This window comes from Haemaphysalis longicornis, unplaced genomic scaffold (assembly GCF_048455015.1).
Source record: "Haemaphysalis longicornis isolate Haplotype H1 unplaced genomic scaffold, Haemaphysalis longicornis Haplotype H1 scaffold_3, whole genome shotgun sequence".
Taxonomy (NCBI): Eukaryota; Metazoa; Arthropoda; class Arachnida; order Ixodida; family Ixodidae; genus Haemaphysalis; species Haemaphysalis longicornis.
In genome coordinates this window covers 69982855-70009203 of record NW_027526335.1, presented here as the reverse complement: position 1 = coordinate 70009203, position 26349 = coordinate 69982855, and the positions used below count along the sequence as shown (strand labels likewise).

The 26349-nt window shown below is 47.6% G+C and overlaps 1 protein-coding gene across 1 annotated transcript in view; it reads right to left on the bottom strand.

Moving 5' to 3' along the window:
• The window catches only part of Crm (cramped chromatin regulator), a 59133-nt gene that overhangs the window by 6693 nt on the left and 26091 nt on the right, over positions 1-26349 (bottom strand). The window contains exons 11-17 of the mRNA XM_077703377.1: positions 24230-24382; positions 21038-21418; positions 18946-19168; positions 15657-15949; positions 7316-7421; positions 4936-5025; positions 1178-1267 (exon numbers count right to left, since the gene is read on the bottom strand). Of these exons, the coding sequence (XP_077559503.1) occupies positions 1178-1267; positions 4936-5025; positions 7316-7421; positions 15657-15949; positions 18946-19168; positions 21038-21418; positions 24230-24382 (1336 nt within the window). The remainder of the gene's footprint in view (positions 1-1177; positions 1268-4935; positions 5026-7315; positions 7422-15656; positions 15950-18945; positions 19169-21037; positions 21419-24229; positions 24383-26349) is intronic.

Genomic DNA, 26349 nt, shown 5'->3' with positions numbered 1-26349 from the left:
AATAACGCAATCTCGAATATAACGTGAGGGGGGCACTTTTGGTTTTTCCAAAAATTTTAAAAATTCATATTACGATTACAACGCAAAGTCATGCAAAGTCGTCACATGCCCCACCAGGGTCACATGCAAGCTCTCTGGCTATGAGTTGCACAAGCTCAGTGTTTAGAGGCAAAAACTGGCCGCAACGTTCCCGGACGAATTCTGCCAGGTCATTCTCAAGTGTACGGTAGCGGCCATACTTGGGTCCACGGAATGCTTTACGAGTCGGTGCGGCTTGAAAGATGCGATCATGACACTTCCTCCAACATCGAATGGTTGACTCGCTTAGTCCGAGACGCCGCGCCACAGATGAATTTCCCTGCTCTTCGGACAGCAGGATCGCCCGTTTGTTGCAGCGGCTCAGAAGGCAGAAGCAAGTACGAACAAAACAAAGTACAATGAGGAGCCAATGCTGCGTTGCGCACACGTTAGCTCTCGCCTCCAGACCAGACCGCCTGGTCATGTGACCACTACCAACGTAGCCAAAGAAGCCAGCATTGAAGTTGACGCCGAGAGCAGCGAGCTCTCGGTGACAAGGGTAGAGCAGCAGGTTCGCGGCTCACGTTCCAGGCATAATAATAGGAGGGGCGTGCCGAGGACGAAGGCATTTGAAGAAAGAACGGAGAGAAAAAAAAAAGCTCGCGCTATGTTTACGCCCTAATATAACGCGAGGGGCGCTGTGGAGGCAAAAATTGCGGGAAAAAATTTCCGTAATATTCGTGCAAATACGGTACTTGAACAGCATCCATAAACGAGTATAACAGGCCCTTCTGAGCCTTCTACATACATAAATACCACTTCCTGTGTATTGCTCGAGAGTTCTCACACAACACCTCCTGGCCCTCCCACAGCCAGAGCCATGATAGGAGCATACAAATATCATTTTTGGGTTATTTGTAAAAAAATTTGGCCATTTCTGTTTATCGTAATCCCTGCTGCGGAGTAGAATTCTCTGCGACCTCACACCCAGAGGCAGGTTTACGCTGACCTCTTAGCGAGGGGCGTTGATACACACTCTATAGGCGTGACAGTGCTTCACGTTCGTCCACCGGAGACATAATCTCATAGGGAGTGAGGAGTACAAGGACCGTACTCTTGCAAAACTTAGCAACAGCGGCAGACAGCGGTTTGAACCTACTTGCAAGACTGGACTCGGTGACTTGGGTGAAGCTTGGCAGTGGGTTGCTAGTTTCGATCACTGGGCTATCTGTATCGATGGCCGGAAGAGCTGGAAGAGAAGGGGATAGCGGAGAGTGTGTTAAGTGTTTTCTGAAAGTGCCCATACGGCTTCGGGGAGAGCCGTAACAACAGCATTAGCCGCAAAGTGTGAACACCACAAGGTTACACCACGTCGCGGATTTGATTCTAACTGATCGCACAGCCACAGCACACATACACATTCTTTCATGCCACAACAGCATAAAGGTTTTTTGGTGCCAAAACTTTATGGGCTTGTTCAGTTCTTTTAGCTGATTTCAAATGCCCAGCTAGTTCTGATGCAAGGAGTTTAGTGTCCGAGATAATTAAAAATATTTCTTGACTGTTCTCGAGAACAATGAAAAAAAAAAAAAAAAACTACTCAACAAAAGATTACCAGCAAGGCATAAATAGATGCCAGAAGTTGTGGAGAATGATATTTGGGAAGCAGTTTTTTTTTTGTTTTGCAATCACACACAAGTTTACATAAATTCTAACCTATAGGTTTGAGGTACTCCTGCTAACCAATTGGAAATAATGCTAATTAAATTAATAAAACACAAAATGGAAAATCTGCTTGCCTTACTGGATGGTTTAAACATTCAGATTTACACTGCAAAAGAACTAATCTTTCTACCTGCTCTACATGCTGGGATGTACCCCACAAGAACTTCCTCTCACTGCGATACTGGTCGAGGCGAAAAAGGAAAAAAGTTTGAGAAAAGTATTTTTTTCATCGAAATCGGGCCAGTACGGCAGTTATAAGGACCTGGTACTGTTCAAGTACAGTTGAAACCCTTTAAAGCAGTTTCTGTCACTTGTATGAGAGGTCTCTTATAAGCAGGGAATCGTGTTTTCATTCAATTGATCAAACCCACCGTGGTGGCTCGGTGGCTAAGGCGTTCTGCTGCTGAGCAAGAAAACACGGGTTCGATTCCCGGCCGCAGCGGCCGTTTTTCTGATGGAGGCAGAAAGCGAAAACGCCCGTGTGTACGATATTTCTGCGCACGTTAAAGATCCCCAGGTGGTCAAAATTAATCTGGAGCCCTCCACTACGGCGCGCCCCATCGCCTGCATTGCATCGGCGCTTTAAACCCTAGTTCAACGTCGGCATCGTTTGACTAACATAAGCTCAATAGAATGCTACAGCACATTGCAAAAGGTCTGTTCTAATTGATGTTTTGACCACAGAATTTATGAAATAAATCTGCATCTTTGTTTGCTTCGTGACTGTATTTAGTTTTCTACAATGGCCTCTACAAGATTTCTCTTCTTTCACTGCTTGCGGAAGATGAATCGTAGGTGTCGAGTTCACAGCCTGAAGCCTGAAGAATAGCCAGAGCACACAGCAAAAGACACTGTGCGCTCTGGCTATTCATCACGCTTGCAGGATTCAACATCTGCAAGGCTTCTTGATTGGGAGCTACGCGATTGGGAGAGCCCTCTGCGCACTCCTTGTATTTGTAGCTTGCGCAGAAGCTCGCACGTGCGGTCGTGCTTGTACGCATGACGGTAAGCTTTAACCACTTCTGTACATTGCATTTACATTGGCAGTGCTTCTTGTCACCGTTTCATAGCTGACTGAACCACTGTGTTTGCTGAAGTTACCATAAATAGCGACTGTAGGCGTCTGTCGTCCCCTTTGATTTCACAATGAACGCAACTGCAGTTAGTGACTGGTGGCGCCGCATCTAATGTTGATTGATTGATTGATTGTAGGGTTTAACGCTCCGACGCAACGCAGGCGATGAGGCGCGCCGTAGTGGAGGGCTCCGGATTAATTTTGACCACCTGGGGATCTTTAACGTGCGCCGAAATCTCGTACACACGGGCGTTTTTGCTTTTCGCCTCCATCAGAAAAGCGGCCGCTGCGGCCGGGAATCGAACCCGCATCTAATGTTAAAATGTTTCTTACAAGCGAGATAGTTGACCAAATTTTAAGGATAACTTGTTCTTTATAGCCAACTATCTTCTACATCCAATGTCTGTTATAAAAGAGGTCAATTTAATGGTAAAGATAGGGTGGCCATCCAAGTGGGTGAATAGTGTCTCTTATACCCAATTCTCTCTTCCATCCATGCCTCTTACAACGAGGTTCAACTGTACCAGCTTTTCGTGGGAAAGACTGCCAACTAAGGAAAGAGCGATACTGAAAAAAAAATGCTTTTCTGGGCAATTTTTTGGTCCCAAAGACCTATGTGCCCCCTTAACTCAAACTGTTGGAGCTGTCATTACTGCTTGAATCAAAGAAATCCCAGGTAAGGTAAAAGAAAAATAGCACCTCATGGCAAAGTGTTTTTATCCCAGTGAACTTCACACTGACTTGTGAACACACTGATGCATGAGCTCACAGTGTGGTTAATCTGGTACAATGTTTGAAACGCACAGTTTGGAAACACAGCTTAGAGTTCTGCGTCAGGCTCACAAGACGCCCGACGCAGAAACCTGACCCACGCACAACATCAAAGCAACAGTAATAGGAAAGCGGGGCCTATATAGCCAGGCTTGCACGCTGCACCCTCCCACTGCTTGCTTTGCTTTCAAAGCAGTGTGCTGTGCAGCCATAGGGGCTTATGTATCAATTACCACGATGACCAAAAATGTTGCAATCTTTAGTTTGTTTTAATTAGGTAAGACAGAAGTCTGAAAGTGTCACATCAAAACTCATTCTGTAATTTGTTAAAGGAGTACTGAGACAAAATTTCAAAGCTCAGATAACTACATAAAAAGATTCCTGCGTATATGGAGATACCCCCTCGGAAGATTAAATGAAAACCGATCAGTAGAACGTACTTTAAACCAATTTTAACTTGCGTGCACGAGAAAGCTCATCTGCGCGACAATGTAATTGAAGATAAGGTGTGTCGTGCTGGGGAAAAACCAATGGAAAGCGTGGGTCTCGTTTGCGATGAAAAAAATGTATGGAGCAGCAGGCGTCCCCTACAGCCAGCGCCACCTGTAAGTTTTTAAATCAAGCTAAACAGTTATTTGACGGGTTTTATAAAACTTTATGTCATAAAATAAAGAAATAAAACTATTTACAGCAATAAATGAGGAATAATATAACAAACAAAACTCCTGAAACCAACTGAAAAGCAGCAGGCGCCAGGGGCGCTGCTTACAACAGGAGTTCCTCAGCAGAAGTTTTCTTCGCAAAAGGGACCCCCCTAATCGGCCCCGAGCGACACACCTCTCTATTCTAGTACACTGAATCTGCGTCACCTAACAAGCTCATGATATCGTTTGCGCTTCGACCCGAACGGCCGACGTCAGAGCTCCCGTGATGTAACGAGGCGGTCGCGGTGCTGCTGGCGCGCGCTTTTCCCCCTTGTGCATCACGTCACAGTTTTTGGGACTGACGTCACGTGTGACTACAGCTGGTCGGGTCATTCTGGTGCGCGCAGACTGACATTGGCTGTGGTGCGGCGATAACAGTGACGTCAAATGCGCCTTCCCGTCATGGCCACTGCCTCGGTGTTCGCTCCACCAAAACCGAAACTGACACGAATAAAAGGAGCTGTAAGTAACTGTTTATGCTGCGTTCGACAACCTAATGTGCCATTTTATGATTACTCGGCTCGTAGGCACCTATAGCCGCGAAAAAAACGTAACACAAAAATTTCGTGTCAGTACTCCTAGAAAAAGCTGGTTGTCAGTTTTTTGTTTGGGTGGTGATAGAACAGAGCTGTGCCCACTCACTGGTAAGTTCCGCTCTGTTGCCACCAGTGAAGCTCGGCAGTGTGTCGCCATCTACCAAGATCTGCGTAGCCGTGCCATCCGAGGGAAGACCTGCAAGTTGCCAGGGGCTCTTTAGTCACCGATTGCACACGCTCTCTCTCCGTCGTTACTCCCTGCACACTTAAAGCACACTTTGCGCCCTCTCTCAACGCTCTGTGGCACTAATTCTTACTCAAGAGGGCCATGCGGACAAAATACAATTCGAAAGGTTTCGTGTTCTATAGTACCCCCAGCGCTTGTCCGGAAGCAAATGATGCTTTATTTACTGAGAAATAAACCAATTTAAGGGGGGACACTGGTCTTGAGGACATTTTTGTTATTTTTTAACCTATGTGCTTGAGATTTACACATTTAGTGTATTTCAACATCCTGAGCACAAATATGCAGTCAGTTTTCATCAATGGGGTGTAAGTTTAGAGTTATGTCATGTTATGTCACTCCATGTTATGTCACTCCGTTTCGGGCAATTTTTTCATTATATACCTATGAAATACTCAAATAGCTTTTATCCCTTTGTGCTCTAGAAAGACCAGGGAGTGCAACTATACCACTGCAGTAATTTTAGCATGGTTTCTGCGAACGCTGTCAAATTCGTAAATGTTGGGTCATCAATTTAAAATGTTTTTGTAAAACTAACTGCATAAAATCTTGTGCCAGCAAAAAAGACGTTCTATATTATTGTGGTTTTATTGCACTGTTCAGTTCATAAGCTTTCGAATGCAGTAAAAATGATGTAAATCGAACCAGTACATCCCAAGATATTGTACCCGACAGCTGACCATGAGGGAAAAAAATTGGTTCTGAGAAAACAGGGCATGAAATTTGCAAACATAGGCAAAAATGGTCATTTAGGCGACTTCAAAGGGCAACAGCTTTGTGAACACTTATGATACAGCTATGATATTTGCAGGTGCATTCTTTGGGACCTGTAGACTGCAAATAAAATTAATACAGAAAATTGATTTTTTGGCAAATTTTCGGACCTCAAGACCAGTGTCCCCCCTTAAGTTAACATTTATTTTCCCTCCAAATCGTGTGTTCTCAATATGTCGGTAATGGCATCACAAAAACAGGTCTTCAACTGAGATGGTGCCACCATACCGCGGCAAGCCATTTTCTGCCTTTGCTTTGTTTTCGGCGGTATTTGTACCTGGCTTGTTTTTGTTCAGGTAGAAAATAATTGTTTAGTGAAACATGGTGTTCGCTCGACAAATATGGTCATGTAAGACACCGTCGCTTGCGTCAATCGGCCAGTGTCGTCTGAGACAACCTCAAAGCGCCGCAGTGCTGTGCAGCTAAAACAAGCATAGTGCGTGCAGTACCAACAGCAGTATGCATCGTTACTTCTAAGTTTACGTGCACTATCATAACTTCCACTGTTTATCCCACCATTCTTACTGCTATAAAGAGAATGTGCACTAAATGTAAGCGCAAATAGCTCGTTTGGCAAGCTTATAAGCCCTGCCTATTTTGCATTTGCTTTTGCCGGCCTCAGTCAATCGCAGAAATGGCACATGTGACATCATAGGTTCCGTTGTAGGAAATGAGCTAGCGGGTTGCATGGCCATTCCCTTTTTTCCTAATTATATAGCTTATTTGAGCGAAGTTTACGTCAAGAGTGGTGTCCGGACGATTCTAACAAGGCAATCTTCCGAATGAACCAAATGTGTGTTGTCTGCATGGCCTTGTTAACCCTTTCTGGTCTTTTGTTGGGCTCTGCCTGACGATGCAACTTGGCCGTAGCGGTCTGCTGTCGGGCACTGCCGTACAAGGGTGTTCGGGTTAAATTTTGCAGTTTTACTCACTGCTATGCGAGCGCATTCTTTGTATACATGATGCGCCATCTCTTGAGGGATATGATTATTGTTTGTTGAAGTTTATTCTTTTTTGCACAGGGTGCAGCACAATTATCAGCATGGGCCTTCTGGATCCCACAGCGTTCTCCATGCTGTTCGCTGAGAAGCATGGCCACTTTCTCAACGCGCGCATTTTACGGTGGCGCATTTGGCGAAAGCAATGGTGACTTTAGTGAGAAAAAATATTACGTTCCTCCATCACATAGTGATGGCAGTGATTTGACGGAAGCGAGTGACGAAGACCACGACGGCAGTGGAGACAGCAACTCTGTTGACACACGCAAGAGAAAAAAATAACTATCCTGGGAGTTTTTCTGGCATAGTTTGCGTTTTTCTTCCCAACGCCAGAAATGGTGAAACAGTTTTGGACTAGGACAGCCGGAAATGGGGTAAAAGTTTAGGACTGCAAAGGGTAAAGACAGTGACAGGGAACTAGTGCCGCTTTCTAGACACGCCGCCACCATGCTGAGATAGTGGGAACTTACTCTCAGGTAGCGAGATGTCCAGTAGAGATGAAATGCTTGGCGGCGATGGGGGTTGCACTCGAATGGGTGTGGCAGCGGCAATGCCCAACGCATCTGCAGTGTGGGGCTGGAAGGAAACGAAAAGGGCCAGACGTGTACAAATTGCAAAGCAATGCACGAATTGTCACCTGATGCTACCACGTGGAATTTAACAATCTCGGCGAGGTGCAAGAAGACTGGAGGAAGGAATCAATGAGCTTGCAGTTCCATAGATCAAAGGTCAAATTTGCGAGGCAAACACAGAGCCCTGCTTTGTAACCCCATCGACAGTAATTGGCTACCCGTTACAAACATAATTAGCATACAAACCAAACTATGTCGGTCAACCCCTTAAGGGGACACGCGGGTCGAAAAAACGCGATTTTTTCGAAATATACTGATTTTTTGTTTTCTCTTGCATTAGCATCTTTGACTATCCTTCTTTCATAGGTAAAAAAATGAAAACGAAATACGAACGATAACGTAGTAAAAAATGCGTCTGAATGACTCGCGGTGACCCAAGAAATCGCGCAATCAAGCCGAACTTTGGCCAGGTTTGAGAATTTATTCCGCACGGCAGCGTGGCTCGCCGCCATTTCGGTCACTTGAGGTAGAACAAGCCTTCTTCTCTCGATTGAGCCGCTCGCCAGCTTCGTATCTCCGCGTAAAAAAAATTTTAAAAATGTTTCTTCCCGCTTGTTTTGCGAGCTCCCACTGGGCATTTAAATCACGTGACGCGAAATCGGGACCGCCATTGGCTCTTGCCGCTTGTGAGCCGCCATCGCCCGCATCGTTCCGTTCGCTACTTCGCGCTATCTTTTCTATTTCCTTATCGTGTGTTTTTAATCGTGAACGGTGAGGAGAAGCGTGACTTTTGTCGCCAGAAGCAGCGTACTTCGTGCCGGTACAAAGGAAAGCGCAAGCGGCGCAGCATTGTGACGACCACGGCTAATGCCGGCACGACCGGCACCGTGAGGCCTAACGGCGCCGGGCCTTCAAGCGTTGCAAGCGCGGCTCAACCAGGCGGGGCTGATTTTATCAGCGAAGATATCGGCTTTATAAGCGCATCGGAGAAGAAGTCGGCAGCCTTCCAAGGTGAGGAGACAGCCAGCCACGGGAGCGGTGCAGTTATCTGTGAAGTCGGCGCTCTGACTGACCTTGAGTGGCACCGTGTGCGCGACGTGTGGGAAGTGCGAACTCGTCGTAGTTGAGGTTGCGAACAAGCGGAAGGGCCTCGCATCGGTACTGGAACTCAAGTGCAAAAACGAGAAGTGCCCTGCGGGAGTGATTTCTTCTGTTTACTCGTCGCAGCGCGCTGCCGCCGTCGGTCGCGGAGGCCGCAAACCGGAACTCTGCAGGGGAAGTCCCCGTGATAGTTTCGTGATAGTTTCGCCGTCAATGTGAAAGCGGTACTCGCTGCACGCGCGGTTGGCATCGGACACAATCAGCTGTGCAGGTTTTGTGCCATTCTTGGTCTACCAAAACCACAGCATCAAAAGACATTCTACAACACTGCCAAGAAAGTTCATGTTGCGGCCACAAAAGGCGTCTCTGACAACCTTGTTGAAGCAAGGCAAGTAACTGCGTTGCAAGCTGGTCAGACTGACCTCAGTGTGATGTTTGATGGTACTTGGCAGAAGCAAAGACACGAGCCACAACAGTGTCGGCACTGCCATTTCTCTTGACACTGGTCTCTGCCTTGATTTTGAGGTGCTGTCAAACTACTTGCAGCCGCCACCAAAAGTTTGATGAGCAAGAAGAGGAAGTGTGGCAAGTATTTCATGCCTCTTGTGTGTGAAAAAAATGTCGACTGCCCATCCCATGCCATGGAGACAGAAGCAGCACTGTGCATCTGGCACAGGACGCTATCGTACAACCTGCAGTTCACTGTAGTGGAGACGGCCACTGCCCTCGCAGGGTTGTGGTTCAACAGGGGCCACACTAGCTTTGAGCAAGTTCTCCAAGAACTGGGAATCTTCCCTTCAGAAGAACTGGTCAGACTAAGCAATGTAAGTGACCAGCGGAGGATCAGGCAGATGTCTGCCAAGCTGACTGCTAAGGCTAGCCCTATTGCCGCAGCCTGGAGAAACTGTCCCGTACCAAGGACTACCCCCGCAAAAACCGTGAGGGTGCAACTTATGCAGCAGGAGCATTCTAGTTTTAGTACCTCAATGTGGACATTTCAGACTGTATCCCCACCAAATTTCATGTTGTTCGAGCAAGAATTTCTGAATCTGGCAAAGAAATAAACTTTCAATTGCGTTTTTCTCAGCTTGTTGTTTTTGTCCGTTTTCTTGTGCACACTTTGTCCGTTTGTGCACACTTATTTTCCCACTTAAAGTTGTCGTATCACGATGAAATTTTGCACAGATGTTCATTATGACACGTAGAGTGCACAAATCTTGTTCATTACGCAATTTGTGTCCTTAGATATTTCTGACGGTCATAAAACAAAAATATACAGAACAAGAAAAGGCACACTACCAGTCATTTTTTTTTTTTTTTTGTGGTGAGGAAAATGAATATGAGGCTTTTTCAGGTAGATTTGTGCACTCTGCAGTTCATAAGGAACCACCTAGGCTATTTTAAAAGTTTCAGAAAAGATTTTTACTATAAAAAAAAGTGTGCACAAAAAAGCCATTTTTCTGAAAGTCATGCTGCGTAACATTTTATCCGGAGCAGCTATTCAAAATCTGATTGCATATATGACCAGAGGAGCTCAATCTCTACAAGCTGTGAAAATTTCAGCCTCCTAACTTCATTATTAAAAAAAAGTTGTTTGGAGGAGCCCGTCCCCTTAACTTGAGGTGAAAAAAGGTGACAGAAAATATTCTGCACAAAAGCTCATAAATTTCACTTTATTTACTTCCCATCCTCGTCCACCATCGACACAGCTGTCTGCTGAAGTCCCTTAGCAGAGCTGTCAGAACTAGGGAAAAAATTCTTGAAGGGCAAAATTCCTACACTTGCAAAATAAAACACTGCACCAAGGACCTGGAAGCCTAAATTCTCTTCACAGTCCTTGGCACGTGAGCTCAGCCGCTTTGCAGCGGATGGCTTCCAATGAACTTCGATGAACTTTAATTTAAACACGCAGTGAACTGCTGCCAAACGCCTGGAGTGTTCACGTAGCTGCAAACGCAAAACAATTAGGCATTAATGAAAAGGAACAAGAAAAACTGGTGTGCAGAAGATAGCTGAGTCATGTTGATGTTGATGACAATGTTTTGGGGGCTGCTATTTTGTGATGAGGACACAACTCCTGGGTGTGCAGTTCAACCCAAATATATCAAACCCGTTTACATCGAATCATCCTGTATATCAGAATATTTCTGGACACGGTATATTTACAATGGAGAACACGTAGCAAAAACTACGCTTTTGTCGAACAAAAATACTAGCAACTCCCGATATATCGAACCACAAATGCCGCCGAAGTGTCCCCCAAAGTTGGCTTTCCCTCACAGCAGAGGAGAAATTTTGCCGGCACACCATAAAAGTTGTTTAAACCAAACGCTCATGGGCAGCGGGCAGCTCTTCCCCCTTTCCCTCCACTCTTTCTATCATGACTGCGCCACTTCCACTGTGTAGGGCAAGCAGTCGACACCCCCTTGCAAAAAATGACCCTGGCCCTCCCGCCACACTTACTCAGACACTCAATCAGACGCGAGTTGCCTCCATGCTTTTCTCATCCATTGTGTTTGCGTCATTCACGCTTTGTGGCATTTCTTCTGAAGTGCAGCTGTGGTGGCTAGCACTAATGCCATATATAAAGGCCCATTTAGTGGCTCTAGCTAGGGCGAAACGGCAGACTTTTTCTTTTGCCAAAAAGCTGGCAAGCATAAATTAAGTTGAATGTGGTGAGAAGTCAAACGTCAGCACAGCACACAAGATTCCTGGGCAGATGTTGTGAAACAAGCCACCCGAAACTGCTTTAGACATGCCGGCTGGCATGTACCGGTTGCGAGTTTGGAAATCCCGAGGAGTGCAACGAAGCTACCGCTGATGATGCCCAAATGTGGAGCAAGCTGACAGAGATTCCTGTCGCCATTGCCGGATCAACAGTTGGCGAGTTTGTGAGTGCAGACGATGGTGTCGCGATCACAGCAGAGTTTGGAAGACTATGTGGCCAACACCCGTACCAAGTGCAAGTTGGGTGCAACAAGCGCCCTCTTTTTTTGGCCTCCAAGCAGCCCAAAACTGCTTCCACCATACACATTGTACGGGCAAATAAAATACAGACGTGCTCGTAGCTGCTTGGAGCTTCTCAGAACTGATGTAAGCAGGAAAAAAAAAAAAAAAAAAAAGGGGACCAAAGGAAAGCAACAACGATCTTTTGACCACAACCACCGAGGTGATAGGTGCACTCGCACTAATCTGGTGTTTCTTTGCAAAGATCAACGGTTGCAGTTTCAGCGGAGAAGCGCATACTGTCGCAGGCGGCGAAGTAGTTTAGGCAGAAGAAGTTACAGGACCGTTTCGTGCAAAAGAAAGGCAGTTTCGTAAATACAGTGTTGAACGGGATGTGCTATTATGGCATCCAGTTGTCTAGCCTGCTTATAACGAAATATTCCCTATATCAAACTTGTAGGAGTTTTTTTGCGAGTTTAAGGGGGGACGAGGGTCTTAAAACTAACTTTTTTATTTATGGGTAGAAACTTATGAAAATTTGCACACTGGTGTGCTTTTCTCTGTAGATTTCAAATATGCAATTATATTTGAGCTGGTGCTGTTAGTTCAAAAGTTATCATACAAAGTCTAAACTGCAATTAGGTAATTTCTTACGCAGCTTTAATGAACTTTCGCATTGCATTTTGTCGCTTTTAATTACATGAATGGATAGCCAGAGAGTTCCCATACCCGATGACATTCTTCGTTTTTCTCTAAAGTCACGGCATCCTAAAAAAATATGTCAAGTACAAAAATGGCAGTATTGGATATTTTGGCTCATCAAAATAACTGCAAGTCATCATTTATGCGTAGCCTAAACAGAAAAACTAAGAATGTCATCGGCTGCCTCAGGCTGTACTGAAAAAAATGGTACCAAGATTGACCTTATGAAGCAAAAATAAGTTTCCAAAAAGCTGCGTAAGGCTGAGGGAAGTGACCAAAAATATGAAACTGAGAAAACTGCATTTGAAGTTTGGCCATGTGTTATGAGATGAACCATCAGTAGTGTAGCTTCAAAATTTCCCAGTAACAAAGACATGTTCTTCCCATTTTCAAATCTGTCTTTGGATTCCAAAAATGTCAACTAGAACTGGAGATACAAAAGGCCAAGTAACGGACCCCAACAGGAATTTAGCAAAATTTATCGACTTCGAATCTGTTGGCATTTTGTTAGCGTTGTGAAATCTGGTGGTGTCTTGCTGGCGTCGTGAAAACTGCAACAGTCCTTCGTGAAGTGCCATCATCTATTACAGTGCACTGTGGTACCCAGAATATTGTGTACGGCAAAAGTGTGAGGGTGAAACTTGCTTTAGGTGCCCCCCTTTTTTGTTCTTTGGTGAGGCTATTTCATTCGCGGTTTTTATGCTGGAAGTTTGAGAGGATACAGGGGTGGGACACTGCGCAGTGCGTTTTCCGCAAATGCATCATGTTGTTGGCCCTCAAAAGAGTCTTTTGGGGAAAATAAATGTAGCTGGAAGGCAAACTTTCTTGGCCTCAGGGGATAAACCCATAGACGCCTTTTTCCTTCAAGCCGTGCATGGTGCGGCTATCTCCATCGGACATCACGGTTGTGTACTGCAGCCCATTCTTGGAGAGCGAGCGCTTGAACATTATCAGGGCTGCCTCTACCTCCATGCGTCCTGCACCACAGTCAATGTTTCGCTGACACTCATGGTCTGCCAGCCAATCTTCGTAGCCCTCATCTGAAGCTTTGGGTCTGATGGTGCAACCTAAGCAAAAGTTAGAGAGGACTACATGATCAATCACCAAGCCGGTGTACACTCCAATGATGCAGCCCACTCCAATGTGTGACAACCGTCCCTTTGTCATCCACGTGCCATCAAACATATCATCTGTGTTGTTTGGCGGCTGACCAAGGTGTACAAGTCCTTGATGGCACGCACACTATCAGCTTCAGAGGCTGCTGCAGTGTCCTCGCAAACCTGAACCACTTTCCTCAAGTGCGCTTGGAATGTCTTGTGGTGCAGGCCTCTGTGGGACAAGTTCATACCAGCACAAAAATCTGAAAGAGCAGTCACCCCCTTCCCCATGCTTTGAATACTTTTCAAAGCCCTCATATTCACTTCAAAAAGAGTGATATTGCCAGATCCTTCGGTCCTTGGCGAGGAAAAACGTTCCACACGGTGTTCACAAATCGAGCACGTCACCTCGAGCTTCACGGCGAGGCCGTACTGCCGGTCAGGCTTCCTCAAATCCGGCGCCGCCAGCCCGCACTTGCCGCACCTGACGTGCGCGAAAAGGTCCTTCAGCATTGCAAAATCCACTAAGACAAAATCTGTGCCGGATTCTTCCTCTGAGTGCGCCAAATCCACTTCAAGGAGGTCGAATTTCCGCTGCGTTGCTGACTTAGTCTCCGTTCCGCGCTTGACCTCGTCCGCGTGTTCCGTACGCGCGGCGATCTCCTCCGCCGTGTAATACCTCGTGTCAAGCCGGCAGGACGTGCTTGGACCAGGTATGGATTCCGGAGGTGGTTGGCCAGGCGATGGGGCAGGCGAGGCAATACGAGGCGGCGAACGATTCTCATCCGGCGGAGTCGAGCGGCCCGAAGTCGCACCACGCGACCTTGGGATAGGCGGACGACGCTTTCGCTTCCCGTGCGCATGAAGGGTCGTCTTCTTCAAACGTACGTCTCCTGGCATCATTCACGAAAGTACACGATGGAAGAATTAGAAGAAACTGTAAAAAAAAACTGCTCTAAGCGAGCGCTGCGCCAGAAGAGCGGACTCCGTCAGACGCGCGTAGCAGACGCCATGATGGCGACCGCCATGACAGCAGTCGCGCCGACCAATGGGAGGGGTCGTATGGCGAACTCAAACCGCGCGCGCCCGCTCTAGCCAATCAGCGGCCGAGAAGGTGCCTTCGGAAAACTGGCAAGGCCGGTGGTTCTACTCAAGCGACGCCATTTTGAGATATCGCAAAATGCGCACAAAGAAACAAGCTTCAAAACAAGACCAAGATGGCGGCGATCGGTCGGCTGCTTCGCCCGCGGGGCGCGCGGGAATTTGAAGCAACTTTTGCCCAATTCTGGGCATTTCGTGGCCCTCGAGGCGTTTCAAAACATGATTTTAGAGTATTTCCCGATGGAATTTCGCGTTGATATTTTGAAGGCAGGTGCTTGAAGGTACAATAATTCCAAAAATTGGATTTTCTCAAAATCGATATTTTGGCCATTTTTGACCATTCTAAGACCCGCGTCCCCCCTTAATATACCCGGGTTTGACTGTACGTGATTGCCTGAGTGGTCCTAACTTCAAGAGTTTTCTTGTCCATCACCTTGTCCCATCCTAATGAGCATGTCTGTTCGGCATTCCTCTATTTGACGCTTGTTAATGTCATCTGTCACAGGCTGGCCACCCCATCAGTGCTCCACTCCCATCCACGGTATGCTGTATTCACACACCTCGTTGTTGATGCCTCACTTGCACAACGTTTTTGTGATTCTGACAAAGCTTTCACAAGCAAAGGGCTGTCAATGCAAGGGACTACAGACAAAGAGGAGAAGCGAAGAGGGGCACTGCCAAGCCATACATGGGGTAGCTGGATAACACGGCAGGACAAGCTACCTAAGCAGCACAGAGCATTTTGAACGCAAGATCTTCGACCTCATACAAAGGAACTGAATGCCACACTGCCCAAAAAAGCCTTTCAAGTCTGCAGCCCTTGTCTCCTTCCCAAGATGAACTAAAAGATTCTCCTTTATCCATGCTAGGTGGATGGAAGTGGATGCCCTTGAGTCAGGAGGGGTCAACAACTACGGAACAAGGTGGGAGACGAAGCACAAAAGCACCTGGTCAGGGTGCCTATTTTGCATTTCATACCGTTTCTGTGAGAACACTGGGGCACTTCAACTTACAGCCTCGAACACATCCAAAGTTTCCCGCGCCATACCAATACGTGTGGAAAATGAATGCTGGAATGCTTCCCAGGGAGTCCGCGGTGAGTCTCATGATCGAAGAGCCCTACTTTTTGCCATGTTTGGCAGACTCGTCCGGGAAAAATGAATGGCATCCCAGTTGCACAGCTAGTGTGAGGTCAACACTAGAAATGGTTTAAATGCAGCTCGAGGATGCCGTTTCCCTAAAGAAAAAAAAAATGCGAAACGAAGAAACCTGCCCCGCAGAGGCTGCCTCACCCTGTTCATGTCAGCGCTTTCAGCCAGGTTGGGTGTCGGTCCGTCCACCACAGCTGCCGCTGTCAGGTTGTCTACTGCTGGGGGTGGTGCTTGCTGCAGGGCGACCACGGCGGGCTGCTGCTGCTGTTGTGCTGGTTGTGAGGCCACCAGCACAGCGGCTGTGCTGGTGGCCTCCACTGCAGCGGCAGCCACCACAGGGTGAGCCGACGCGGGGGAGGGCAGGGCGCTGGCCTCGATCAGGGGCACCTGCACGGGCTGCACGTCGAAGGCCGCACCCACAAGGCTGGCTCCGGCTGGAAAGAGGGGCACGCAACGGCGGTCAGCTGAATGCATGCACCAACGTCTGCACTCCAAAAGCCGTATGCGACCCCCGCTTGGCCTACTCTCTCCTCAATACAAAACGCAGTTACCCTTCCGCAACAAGTTGAACTACACCATGAAGAGTACACTGAGAGTGTAGGGAGTGAACACCAGGGTGTAGGGAGTGCAAGAGCGGGAGCACAAGGATTTGTGCTGAAAATTGATCAGCTGTGGACTGGGGCATCCCAGGACCATGACTAGGGGGGGTGGGGAATGCACTATAGTAGTGTTGTACTTCATGGAACAACCTTTTTTCGAAGAAGCGAAATAGCAATGCCGCTAGAAACAGCATTCAGGAACACCAAAAAAGTCAGTTTGGGTTGTAACTGAACCTGATAATACAAGCCAACTTAAACTTTAGTTCATGGAAGCATATGCGAGAGACACACAACTCAGAGATCAGGCCAAACAATTAACCAAGGCTGCATTAAGAGGAGCTTGGTGCACTCTCGACTTTTGAGGGGAGATGCAAGTCAAAAAATCGACTTTTTCTAGGAAATTTCGACTTTTCTGTTTTCGGTTGCATTATCATCTTTGAACACTCAGGTTTGTCAGTACAGAAATTCAAGCAAAAATTGTAACTAGAAAATACAGAAAAATGTGTTTAAGTCAATTGTGGCCACGTCAGAGAATCATAAAAGTCCGTAGAAGTCAGTGTCTTTTCATTCAGTGCACCTCAAGCCAGCGGCACTATCTGCTATTTGCAATCACTCAGGCAGGTAAAGTCGTCCATGCTCTTTCCAAAGCAGCACTCCACAGGAGCGTGTGCAAAAGAAGGAATACTAAAAAAAAAAGCGTTTTTTCAAGTGCCCTACCAGCCGTTTAAATCAAGCTGATACTGTAGCGAGCACGTTATTGGCTAAAGCATGATTTCTCAAAGAAAGGCCCCCCCTCGGGGTTCCGTGAGCCACTGATGAATTTTCCCTCCTTCCACACTCGCCAAGTAACTTAGATGGCGAACCTGAGGTGCAATCGATCTAAGGAACCTCCACTACTCATGGCCGAGTGTCAGTAAGCACATCTCGGTGCATAACACAAAGGTGCGAGCTGCGCGATAAATCCCGCCAGCAGCTTGTAGCCAGCCAGACCCTGAAAACGGGCTGCGTGGTTAACTATTGCACTTGACACTCGGCCTTATATTACCCCCATGCGCATTTCTTCTGTTTGGAGATAAATGCCGCTAGCGTATGCGTTCGTGTAAAGTCGACATTCACGTGCAATAAATTCAAAAGCAAGCAAGCTTGCTTCCTTTTCAATTTATTGCATGTGAATGTAGCGTGAACGGAACAATAAATGGCGAGAGAAGGGCGGGGGGGCTCTTGGCACTTAACGAAGTTTAGAGCAGGGTTCCCTGGGACCAACATGCCCGATAACCGCTGGGCTGAAGCACCACCCGCTTGTCACTATGATGGCTTGACAGCATTGTAGACCGAGTCGCGCTACCGTTTATTGGATTATTTGCGCGACTAATCCCGCTGAAAAACATCTTTACTAGGTCTGAAAGCATTACATGTTGCACGAGTATAATGGCAAGCGACGTAAAGCGTGTGGTAATACGACAGCAACCAAAATCGTCCCAATGGCCGCTAGGCCTAAGCGGAGCATCGTAGACAACAGCGACAAGTTCGGCGCAACTACAGACATTGTCAGCGCTTTTCAAAAGGATGTAGTCATTGAAAAACAACAGAAAGGCAAGTCAGGAACCGCTGTTTTTGTACAGTGCTGTGCGACACCGACACGTTTATCACACTTGTGGATGACGTGACCGAACAATCGCCGACGAACAGCAGCTGACAGAAGGGCGCAAGAGACTCATACTTTCTCAAGCTCAAAAGGAGTTGGATGAAATGACCTACTGCACGGGAACAGTTTAAGGTCCGTGTTGGATTTCTAGACATTCCGATTGTTGCCTGGACACAGGTTTGAGCATCATATTTTTGCGCTTCGTAATTAATAAACATGCTTCAAACTTTCAAACGCTTTTTTATCATTTGGGGATCTTTTTAACGTTGCCACATTTTGCCCGCACAATTTTATGCACTTACAATTGTCAGACTGCAATGAAACTTGGCACACACAAGCCTTTTTTAAAAGTACGCAGGGTGCACTAATTTATTTTATTTAGCGATATGTACTCGTTGCCGCTTCATAGTCTTAAAAGTATGCAGGGTGCACTTATCTATTTTATTTAGCGATATGTACTCCTCGCCGTTGCAAAAACGCCATAGAGTGTTTAGAGGACCCATGGAAAAAAAAAACTGCTAGGCATTTTTTTTTATTTTTCTAGTAGCAATTTTTTTCTCGTAACTTAAGGCTTTTAATTGCCCAATGTGGTTCATAACAAGCATAACAAGCTATTGCATGATACTTTACATAAAAGTTCTAATTGTGAGAAAGTGGAGGCAAAAAAACCCTTTGGTTTGCTATTGGATATACAATAATCAAATAACTGATGAAGCTACATAAAATTTGATAACAGTTTCGGAATCTGCAAGACAAAATAATAAACCCTTTGTTTTGCTATTGGATACGCAATAATCAAGTAACCGATGAAGCTACATAAAATCTGATAACAGTTTTGGAATATGCACGACAAAATGCATCTCTTACAAAAGTTTCAAAGCTTTTACTACTAAAATAGGAAAACAGTGCTGTCTAGTAGCACACTTCTGGCTTGGCCCACAAAATTTTTGACAAAGACTGCACCCTGTTCAGCTGCATCCCTCCAGCTGTTTTTTTTTTTTTTTACAAAAGCTGTCAAAAAATAAAATATAAAAATCCGAATAAATCTGAATGTAGTCATTTTACACACAAAAAAAAAAATCAGAATGAAAGACTACATATGCCCTCCAATTTTTATCGTCGTCACAACTGTAAAAATAAACATTTTTTTGTTTAAGACCTCTGAAGCGCACCCGTCCCCCCTCACCTGTGGGATGGATGAGCTTGACGAGTCCCCCCTGGGGCTCTGCTGCTGCCGCCGTGGCTGCCAGCGGCTGCACCACTGCCGCCAGGGTGGCCGGCGAGGACGGCAGCAGCTGCACCAGCGTGACGGGACGCCGGTCCGCCCGGGGAAGCAGTGGCCGCTGCACCACCAGGGGCTTCCGCAACGGCCGCATTCGCACCCCCCGCCGGTTCGCTGCGACCAGCCGCTGCACGCACGGGCACACACACGTGTCAGCATGAAATCACGTCACCGTTGAAATCATCCTGGATTGGCTCAGCTAAAATTCGCAAGATCGAAGGTGTCACGCGGCTTTCCTATCGATGATTCCGCAGAAAGGACAGGTCACAGTGGAGGTGCAAATAGCAAAGCAGAACAATTATTTTTGACCCCGTTCCCTTCGTTGCCCAAGTCCCTACCTTCGACCGCATTTCACTAATGGCACAGCCAATGCAGTCACTACCTCTGACCGCATTTCATTAATGGCACAGCCTGTCTTCCCGATCATATCAAAGCCAGCACTTTATATGGTGGGCTAACCACAAGGAATTTCTCAATAAATTGGCGGAAATCATTTTAATTTGGCCCTAAAATTTCTCCAATCTGGAAGGTGGCACCACATAGTGTCACCACGTGGCACTAGCGTACGTATACAAGTCAGTTTTATTGTGCGACTCAAAAACCGCATAAACGAATAGCAAACACTGCACTTTATTATTGTTCTAGCTGGTGAAATGTTTTTAAATACGTCTTGTCATCTCATGTACAGCCTTTGTCAAAATTTTCTAGGCCCCAGCGAAAGTGCACGGGCCGCAAAAAATTCAGTGTACAAGTTTGTCTCCAGCGAGGCTGAAACACTTTATGCCGAAAAGCTAGAGAAAACGCTTTTTCGTACGGGAATACATCAATAATTTTGTCACAGTTCAAGGACAACCTTATACTTTACATTTTTTGTGATCCAGAAGGGTTATGTTGACTTAGAATCGAAATCGAACTTCGGGCTGCTTGTAACGGCAAGAGAATGGACCAATCACGGGTGCAATGAGCTGGGAAGCACGTAATGCCCTCATTTCTATAATTACTGTCAAAGCGTAGCATTTACCACATTGCATACATTCCGGCGTCAATAAAGGTGATGGCCAACTTTCAAAAAGGGCGTTCCAGATTTGTGCCCCTTGTCCAGCATACTTAGAGCGGCTAACCTTCCCCCAGAGCATTCGGAAGTGTACTGAATGTGATATGATTGTGCCTACGCCAGCACCGTGCATTGATTCAAGGGATTCAGTAATGCTCATTTTGTTTATTAGAGACGAACAAAAGGCTTCTTGAATGTGAGCAACGTACTCACGAATCAAAGGAAATAGCCAGCGGCCGCTTCCGCCAGCTGCCATGTTGTTTGTTTGATATCGCGCGGCAATGGCCGCTGCCAGTAGCTTCGATGGTTGTAATCTCGCAGTGAATGTGTTCTGATGATTGGGATTAAAGTTTCCCACTCAACCCACAGCGCATGGTTATTCGGCATGCATATACAAAAGCTTTTCTTTTCTAACATGTACTGCGCGAACCACGAGCATACGGCTCTTGTGGGAGCATTGATCACTGATGGAAGAGTCGCCGTATGGAGGGTACGGGTAGTTGACGGAAGAGTTTCTCTTTGTGATAACATTTTCTAGGCGGCCACGTTGCCGCATGCTTGTGTCACTTCTGTGTTGTGCTGAATCATCCCATCTGTCATGAGTGCCCTGGGCCCGAAGAACTCTCTCAGCGCGCATTCACAGCAGCGTTCAAACGAGCTGCTGCTTTCTGCACTCGTTCTGCCCTTAAATGTTTTAGGGCACTATCAGAAAAACCTTTTCAGTTTGTGGTGTTCATGTGATGCGCCTTCATTTTGGATAGATAGCCTTATGTAACCATTCAACAACAATCAGGTGGCCTTAGGTCAAAATGAAGGCCGTCGCAATAAAGGGACCGCGAAATATCGCTAAATGAAAAAAGCTCTAGCTGGCATCAGCCATGAGCCACATGACTGTTCACCAGAAACGAATAAGACGCCGTCCCAGTGGGGCTGGGCACTCACGTCAAGCTGTCCGCGCTCCAACATGTTTGCGGTGCCCGCGGCCGTGGCCGTCATGGCGGCCTGCTTGTGGGTGCGGGGGGCCAGGCCCATGGGGACCACAAACACGTGCTGGTCCCCGGCCGGGCCCTGTACCGGCTGGCTTGGGGCCCCTTCACCGGCCGCAGCGGCGGCTGCGTCTTCCAGGGCCTGCTCTGCCTGCTGGGCCTGCTGCACCTGCTGCAGGGTCGGGCGCGGCGCCGGTTTCGTTGACGGGCTGCGGCCCAGGGCCCGGCTGGCCGCACTCTTGCCGGAGGGAGGGGTACCGCTGGACGAGGCACTGCCCCGACCCCCCGTTGTGGCCCCTCCGCTGCCACACTTGCCGGCCGGCGGCGAGAGCGGACCCTGGGAGAGAAGAAAAAGGTTATAAGCAGTGCTTGAAATTTGCAAAGGAGCACAGAGGAAAAGCATCCGCATACTGGAAATTTCAAAACAGTGCCACTTGATAACGGCACATGAGGAAATATGCCACTGCCAAAGGTTAGCACTTTAGGCGTTGGAAGAACTACGTATTTATTCCAATATAGCCGGTATTGAATGGCGTGGAATGCATGCAGGTAACCATGCGAGTGCGCCGCCATATCTGTGGCCAAGCGTCTGTTGCCAAGGCAACGTTATGCGCACGGCCCGCAGATCAGGCACCCCTCTTCTCCTCCATGCCTTCATGGTGGCCACGCAGGCCGCGGGCCGCGACGTGACCTTGTGTTTCCGTGCAAGGCGTGTGCGAGTGATTCGATAGTCAGTTGTACCGCGATAGCGTTGTTTACGCGAAAAGTCATTATTCCGCTCATGAGTGTGACAACCTTACCTGCAATTCAACCCCAGCCTCCGCGCACACCTACAAGCGAGTGCAAGTCGGTCGTGGCACGAAGGTTTGAACGTGAGCGCAGTGGTCCATTTTACAGCAGGCACTGCATCATTTCCAAACTGTTGCCCACTGAACGCAAAGTAATACCTTGACGCCAAGTGCTGTTGATTGCAGCACAGTACAATCTACCTATTGCCAGACGCGTATGAAGTAGCCGCCGCAGATCAGCTGAATGCCAGCCGCCGCGCTCTAACGTCAGACGTGAGTTGTTTTGCTGAGTGTGAAACGTTTAGAGCACGAGAAAGCCAGCACTAAATCGGTGTACGCATGAACCATTTCTCCAAAGAAATTATTCAGTTTTTGTTCTCACCCGCGTATTAGAGGGCACATACCAGACAAAGTCGTGGAAGCGGTGCGGGTGCACTTGCGTCGAGATCCGCGGCAGCAGCCAACTGCAACGTCGGACTTACACTGCTTATACGCGCTGTTCGCAGCCGCAGTTTCATCCTCCGTGGTTTCGAAGAACTCGAGGATAGGTAGAGCGCCACCACTTAATGTGAGTGCGATTAATATTATATCTGTTGACGCCACTACCGATAATCGGGCTGAAACGCAGCAGATGACGTACGCTGGTGTTTCTTTTTCTTCGAGATGCGGGCGCAGAGCGCATGCGCTGGCACGGTGGCCACCGACATGGCGGTTTTCAGTGTGGCCAGGCGGAGAAATCGCCCACTAAACTTTTCATTGAATACCGCCTATAGGCCAACCTTTTTTTTTTTCAGAAATGTTACCCAAATTATTGTATTTCCTCGATTCTAAGCACCCCCCCTTTTTCACGATTGTGATGCCGAAAGTAATGGAGGGCGCTTAGATTCGAAAAATGTAAAATGACCCCCCCCCCCCCCTTCCTCCTCCTCCTCCTCCTCTCCCCCCCCCCCCCCCCCCCCACACACACACACACTTTTTTTCACAGCGGTATCCGGACGAAGCGGGTGCAAGGAATAGTGTTAGATTCAGCAAACATTCAAAAAAGGCACAGACAGTGAACCTGCCGCTAACGTCTGATACTCAGTCTGACACTACCACTCAAGTCTGTCGCACCGCTTGAGCTGCTGCCCTCAGTATCCCACAGCAGGTTGTCTTATCTTCCTACGAAGTGGTTTGCAATCGAACGTCTGTCACTTGGCCACAACAGCAACGTGGACTCACTTCCATGCATCTGAAATCTACCTTGTGATAGTTAGCTCTGGGGACACTTACCGCAGCTTTGCCATCGTGTAGCATTTTCTGTCTTGCAGCGCTGGAACGCAGCAACACGAGACACAGCAGAGCTAGGCTCAGCGGACAAGAATGCGTGCCTCCAATTTAGCCTGGCCGTGCACCAGAAGGCGAGAACGCGCCCTTCCGACAGCTCCAGCTCATCAACAGAGCCAGCAAGCGCGGTCGTACAAGCAGGCCACACAAGGGGGCCGTACAAGGAGGCCATACAAAAGGCCAACACAGACCTGGTCATCATACGTCTCAACTTCAACCTTTAGACATCGCCATGAACCAACTGCTCAAGGACCGTGTAGCCAGGTACCAAGGGCGCCACCGCCATGACACTGACAAAACACCACAAGAAAGCTCCCCTCAGTGAAGTTGCAACGCGGGTTGCGGATGCATGGGACGACCTACTTGAGGAAATCATTCGCACTGGCATCATGAAATGCTGCATTTCCAATGCACTTGATGGCACTGAGGACGACGTAATTTGGGATGTTGACGACGCCAGCGCTGGCATACCACAACGCCAGCGAAACGCCCGACGACAGCTTCCCCGACTCTTCCGACGATGAGGCTTACGGCTAGCGAAATACAGTGGCTACAGCGCTCTCGCTGATTGTAAATAAAGGTTGGTCATGTTAAAATTTCTCCGCTTCTCAAAATAATAAGGGTCGACCTATATTCGAATAATTTTTTTTGTTTCTCGTGGAGCACTATATATAAAGGTCGGCCTATAATCGTGCTCAACCTATTTTCGAATAAATACGATAGTGGAGGATGCCAAAAGCACAGGCACAGGAGATGGTACTTGCTGCCCTTTGTTGCACGGGGAAGAGTGGCAGAATCCTCAGCACAGCTATCCTCAGCACAAGCTATCAATTGGAATGATCAAGAATAACTTTTTACCCCTCCACTGTCTTTCCACTCACCAATGACAAGGTTTTGTGTACCCAGATTGTCCACACAAAAAGCGTGTCCTAAAACCTCTTCAAAACAATGTTTCATTGCTGTGCCATCATCCAATGTCAACACTTTAAACCGCTACCAAGCACACAAGATATGCGTCCAGGGGCAATGCTGACCTGTTTGTTCTTCTCAGCAAACATGGCCGTTGCGAGGCTCAGCAGCTTCTTCAGCATTGCCGTGCACTCCACGGTGGTCTTGGACTTGTCACTCTCATTTTGTTCCACGGGGCAGAAGTCATAGTGGAGCACAATCTTGTTGGGGCAGCCCATCTGAAGCAGAGAGGCATAGAGTCCTGGTTTGGTGCATACGTCTACCTAGCAGCTCGGTTTACAGGAGTCAGCCCTTCAATGACAATTACATTGCTGCTCTCACAACAAAACTCGCTTTTTCCAATTCATGTAAATTTGATACGATAGACCACTCAGAGTGTTCTCACATGGCTTTCGCTATAAAATGGATTGAAGCCTGTTTCACAACCGTAGAAAAGTAGCTACCACTTGTGCAGCCATTTTTTCAGCTGACTGCATTTGCAAAATAGGCGACTATTTCTGAAAAGCATGCATAATATTAAACATGCTACAGTCTACGCTCGTTACAGCGGATCCGGCAACAATGGACTTCCAGTTATAACAGACCATTTCCGTGAGACCCTGCTCATAACAGACCCGGCTATGCCGACTATTGGCACGGAAACTACTATGTCTGGCAACATTGTCAACGTAAAAAACGGGTTGTTGGCGCAGCCAATGCAAGCCAGTGCCGGTGGCTTTGTTGTTTGTTTGTTTTTCATGCAACCAGCAACTGACAGGGTAGCTGATTTCACTGTCAGAAAAACTAAGAATAATTAACGATGTCGAACATGGCGTAAAAAAGGCCACCATCGCCAGAAGTATGGGCCCGTCTAAGCAGGCAGTACGCTCAACCATCAAGAACAAGGACACTGCCGAAAAACGCTACTCTGGTGAGATGGAAGAACATTGCTTGCAAATACGCTGTCGGGTTGCCATCATCACACTTTTTTATGTAATAAAGAACTCAGGTTCAGTGAAGTTTGGAATTTACGTATTTACTCGCGTAATGAACCCACTCACGTAATGAACCCTCCCCCCACTTTTCTTCTTGAGAATTTGCTTTTTTGTCACTCTGAATAGAAAATGCAGTGAGAATATGCTTTTATCTCAGCATGGTTGCTGATGCCATAAACAATCGCAGCAACTTGATATCACGCTACAGTACGCGCAGAAATGCTAAAAACGCATTCCACCAAAAAGAAATCTCAATGGTAGCCAGAGACGTGAGCGTGAATGCCGTGGCTCGCAATTTAAGAATTGCGTGCTTGCGTAGCGTCACGTGCTGAACACAAAACGGACCTTCTTGCGCCATGAAAACGTTGAGGCGTGCGAACAAAGCACAAAATGTACTCCGCACTCCTTCCCTGCTCTTTGCTCTACCGGCTGGTTCTGCCGGTGTGCAAACAAAGCACTACCGTATTTACTCGATTGTAACGCGACCACGATTGTAACGCGAGGGGTGACTTTTCCCCGAGCCAAAAAAAAAAACACGAATGTAACGCGAGCAACGAGAGGGAAAAAAAGTACCTTTATTTACGGCGAGTTTTGCTCACTCGTCGCTTTAGCCATCGGTGATCAATACCCCCGAATTTCACTCGCTTTCATCCCCATCGTCGTCGGTGGTCGAGCCCTCCTTGTCGCTGTCCTCCTCCCAGATGCATGCAGTCATCCTCGGTGCCATCCAGTTCATTGGATATGGAGCACTTCTTAAAAGCGCGAACCACCATGTCATGTGGGAGGCTGTACCACGCGGCGGACACCCACTCGGCTATCTTCGCGGCGCTTGGTCGCTTTATTCTGCCCGAAGGCGTCAGAGCCCGATCTTCTCGCATCCAATCTCCGTAGAGCTTCCGCATCCCATCCTTGAATGGTTTATTTAGGCAGACGTCCAACGGCTGCAGCACGGACGTCATGCCTCCGGGAATGACAGCGAGCTGCGTCCGAGATTCCTCCATCTTCTTCTTCACTTCAGGGGTCAGGTGACCGCGAAATGAGTCGAGAACTAAGATGGAGGCGGGGTGGAGGAGCGCACCTGGCCGTCGGCACCACACAGTATTGACCCAGTCAAGCATAAGCGCAGTGTCCATCCAACCTTTCTCTTGGCAGCGGACAATCACGTTGCTGGGGAACGGTTCCTTCGGAATGGTTTTGCGCCGGAAAATGAT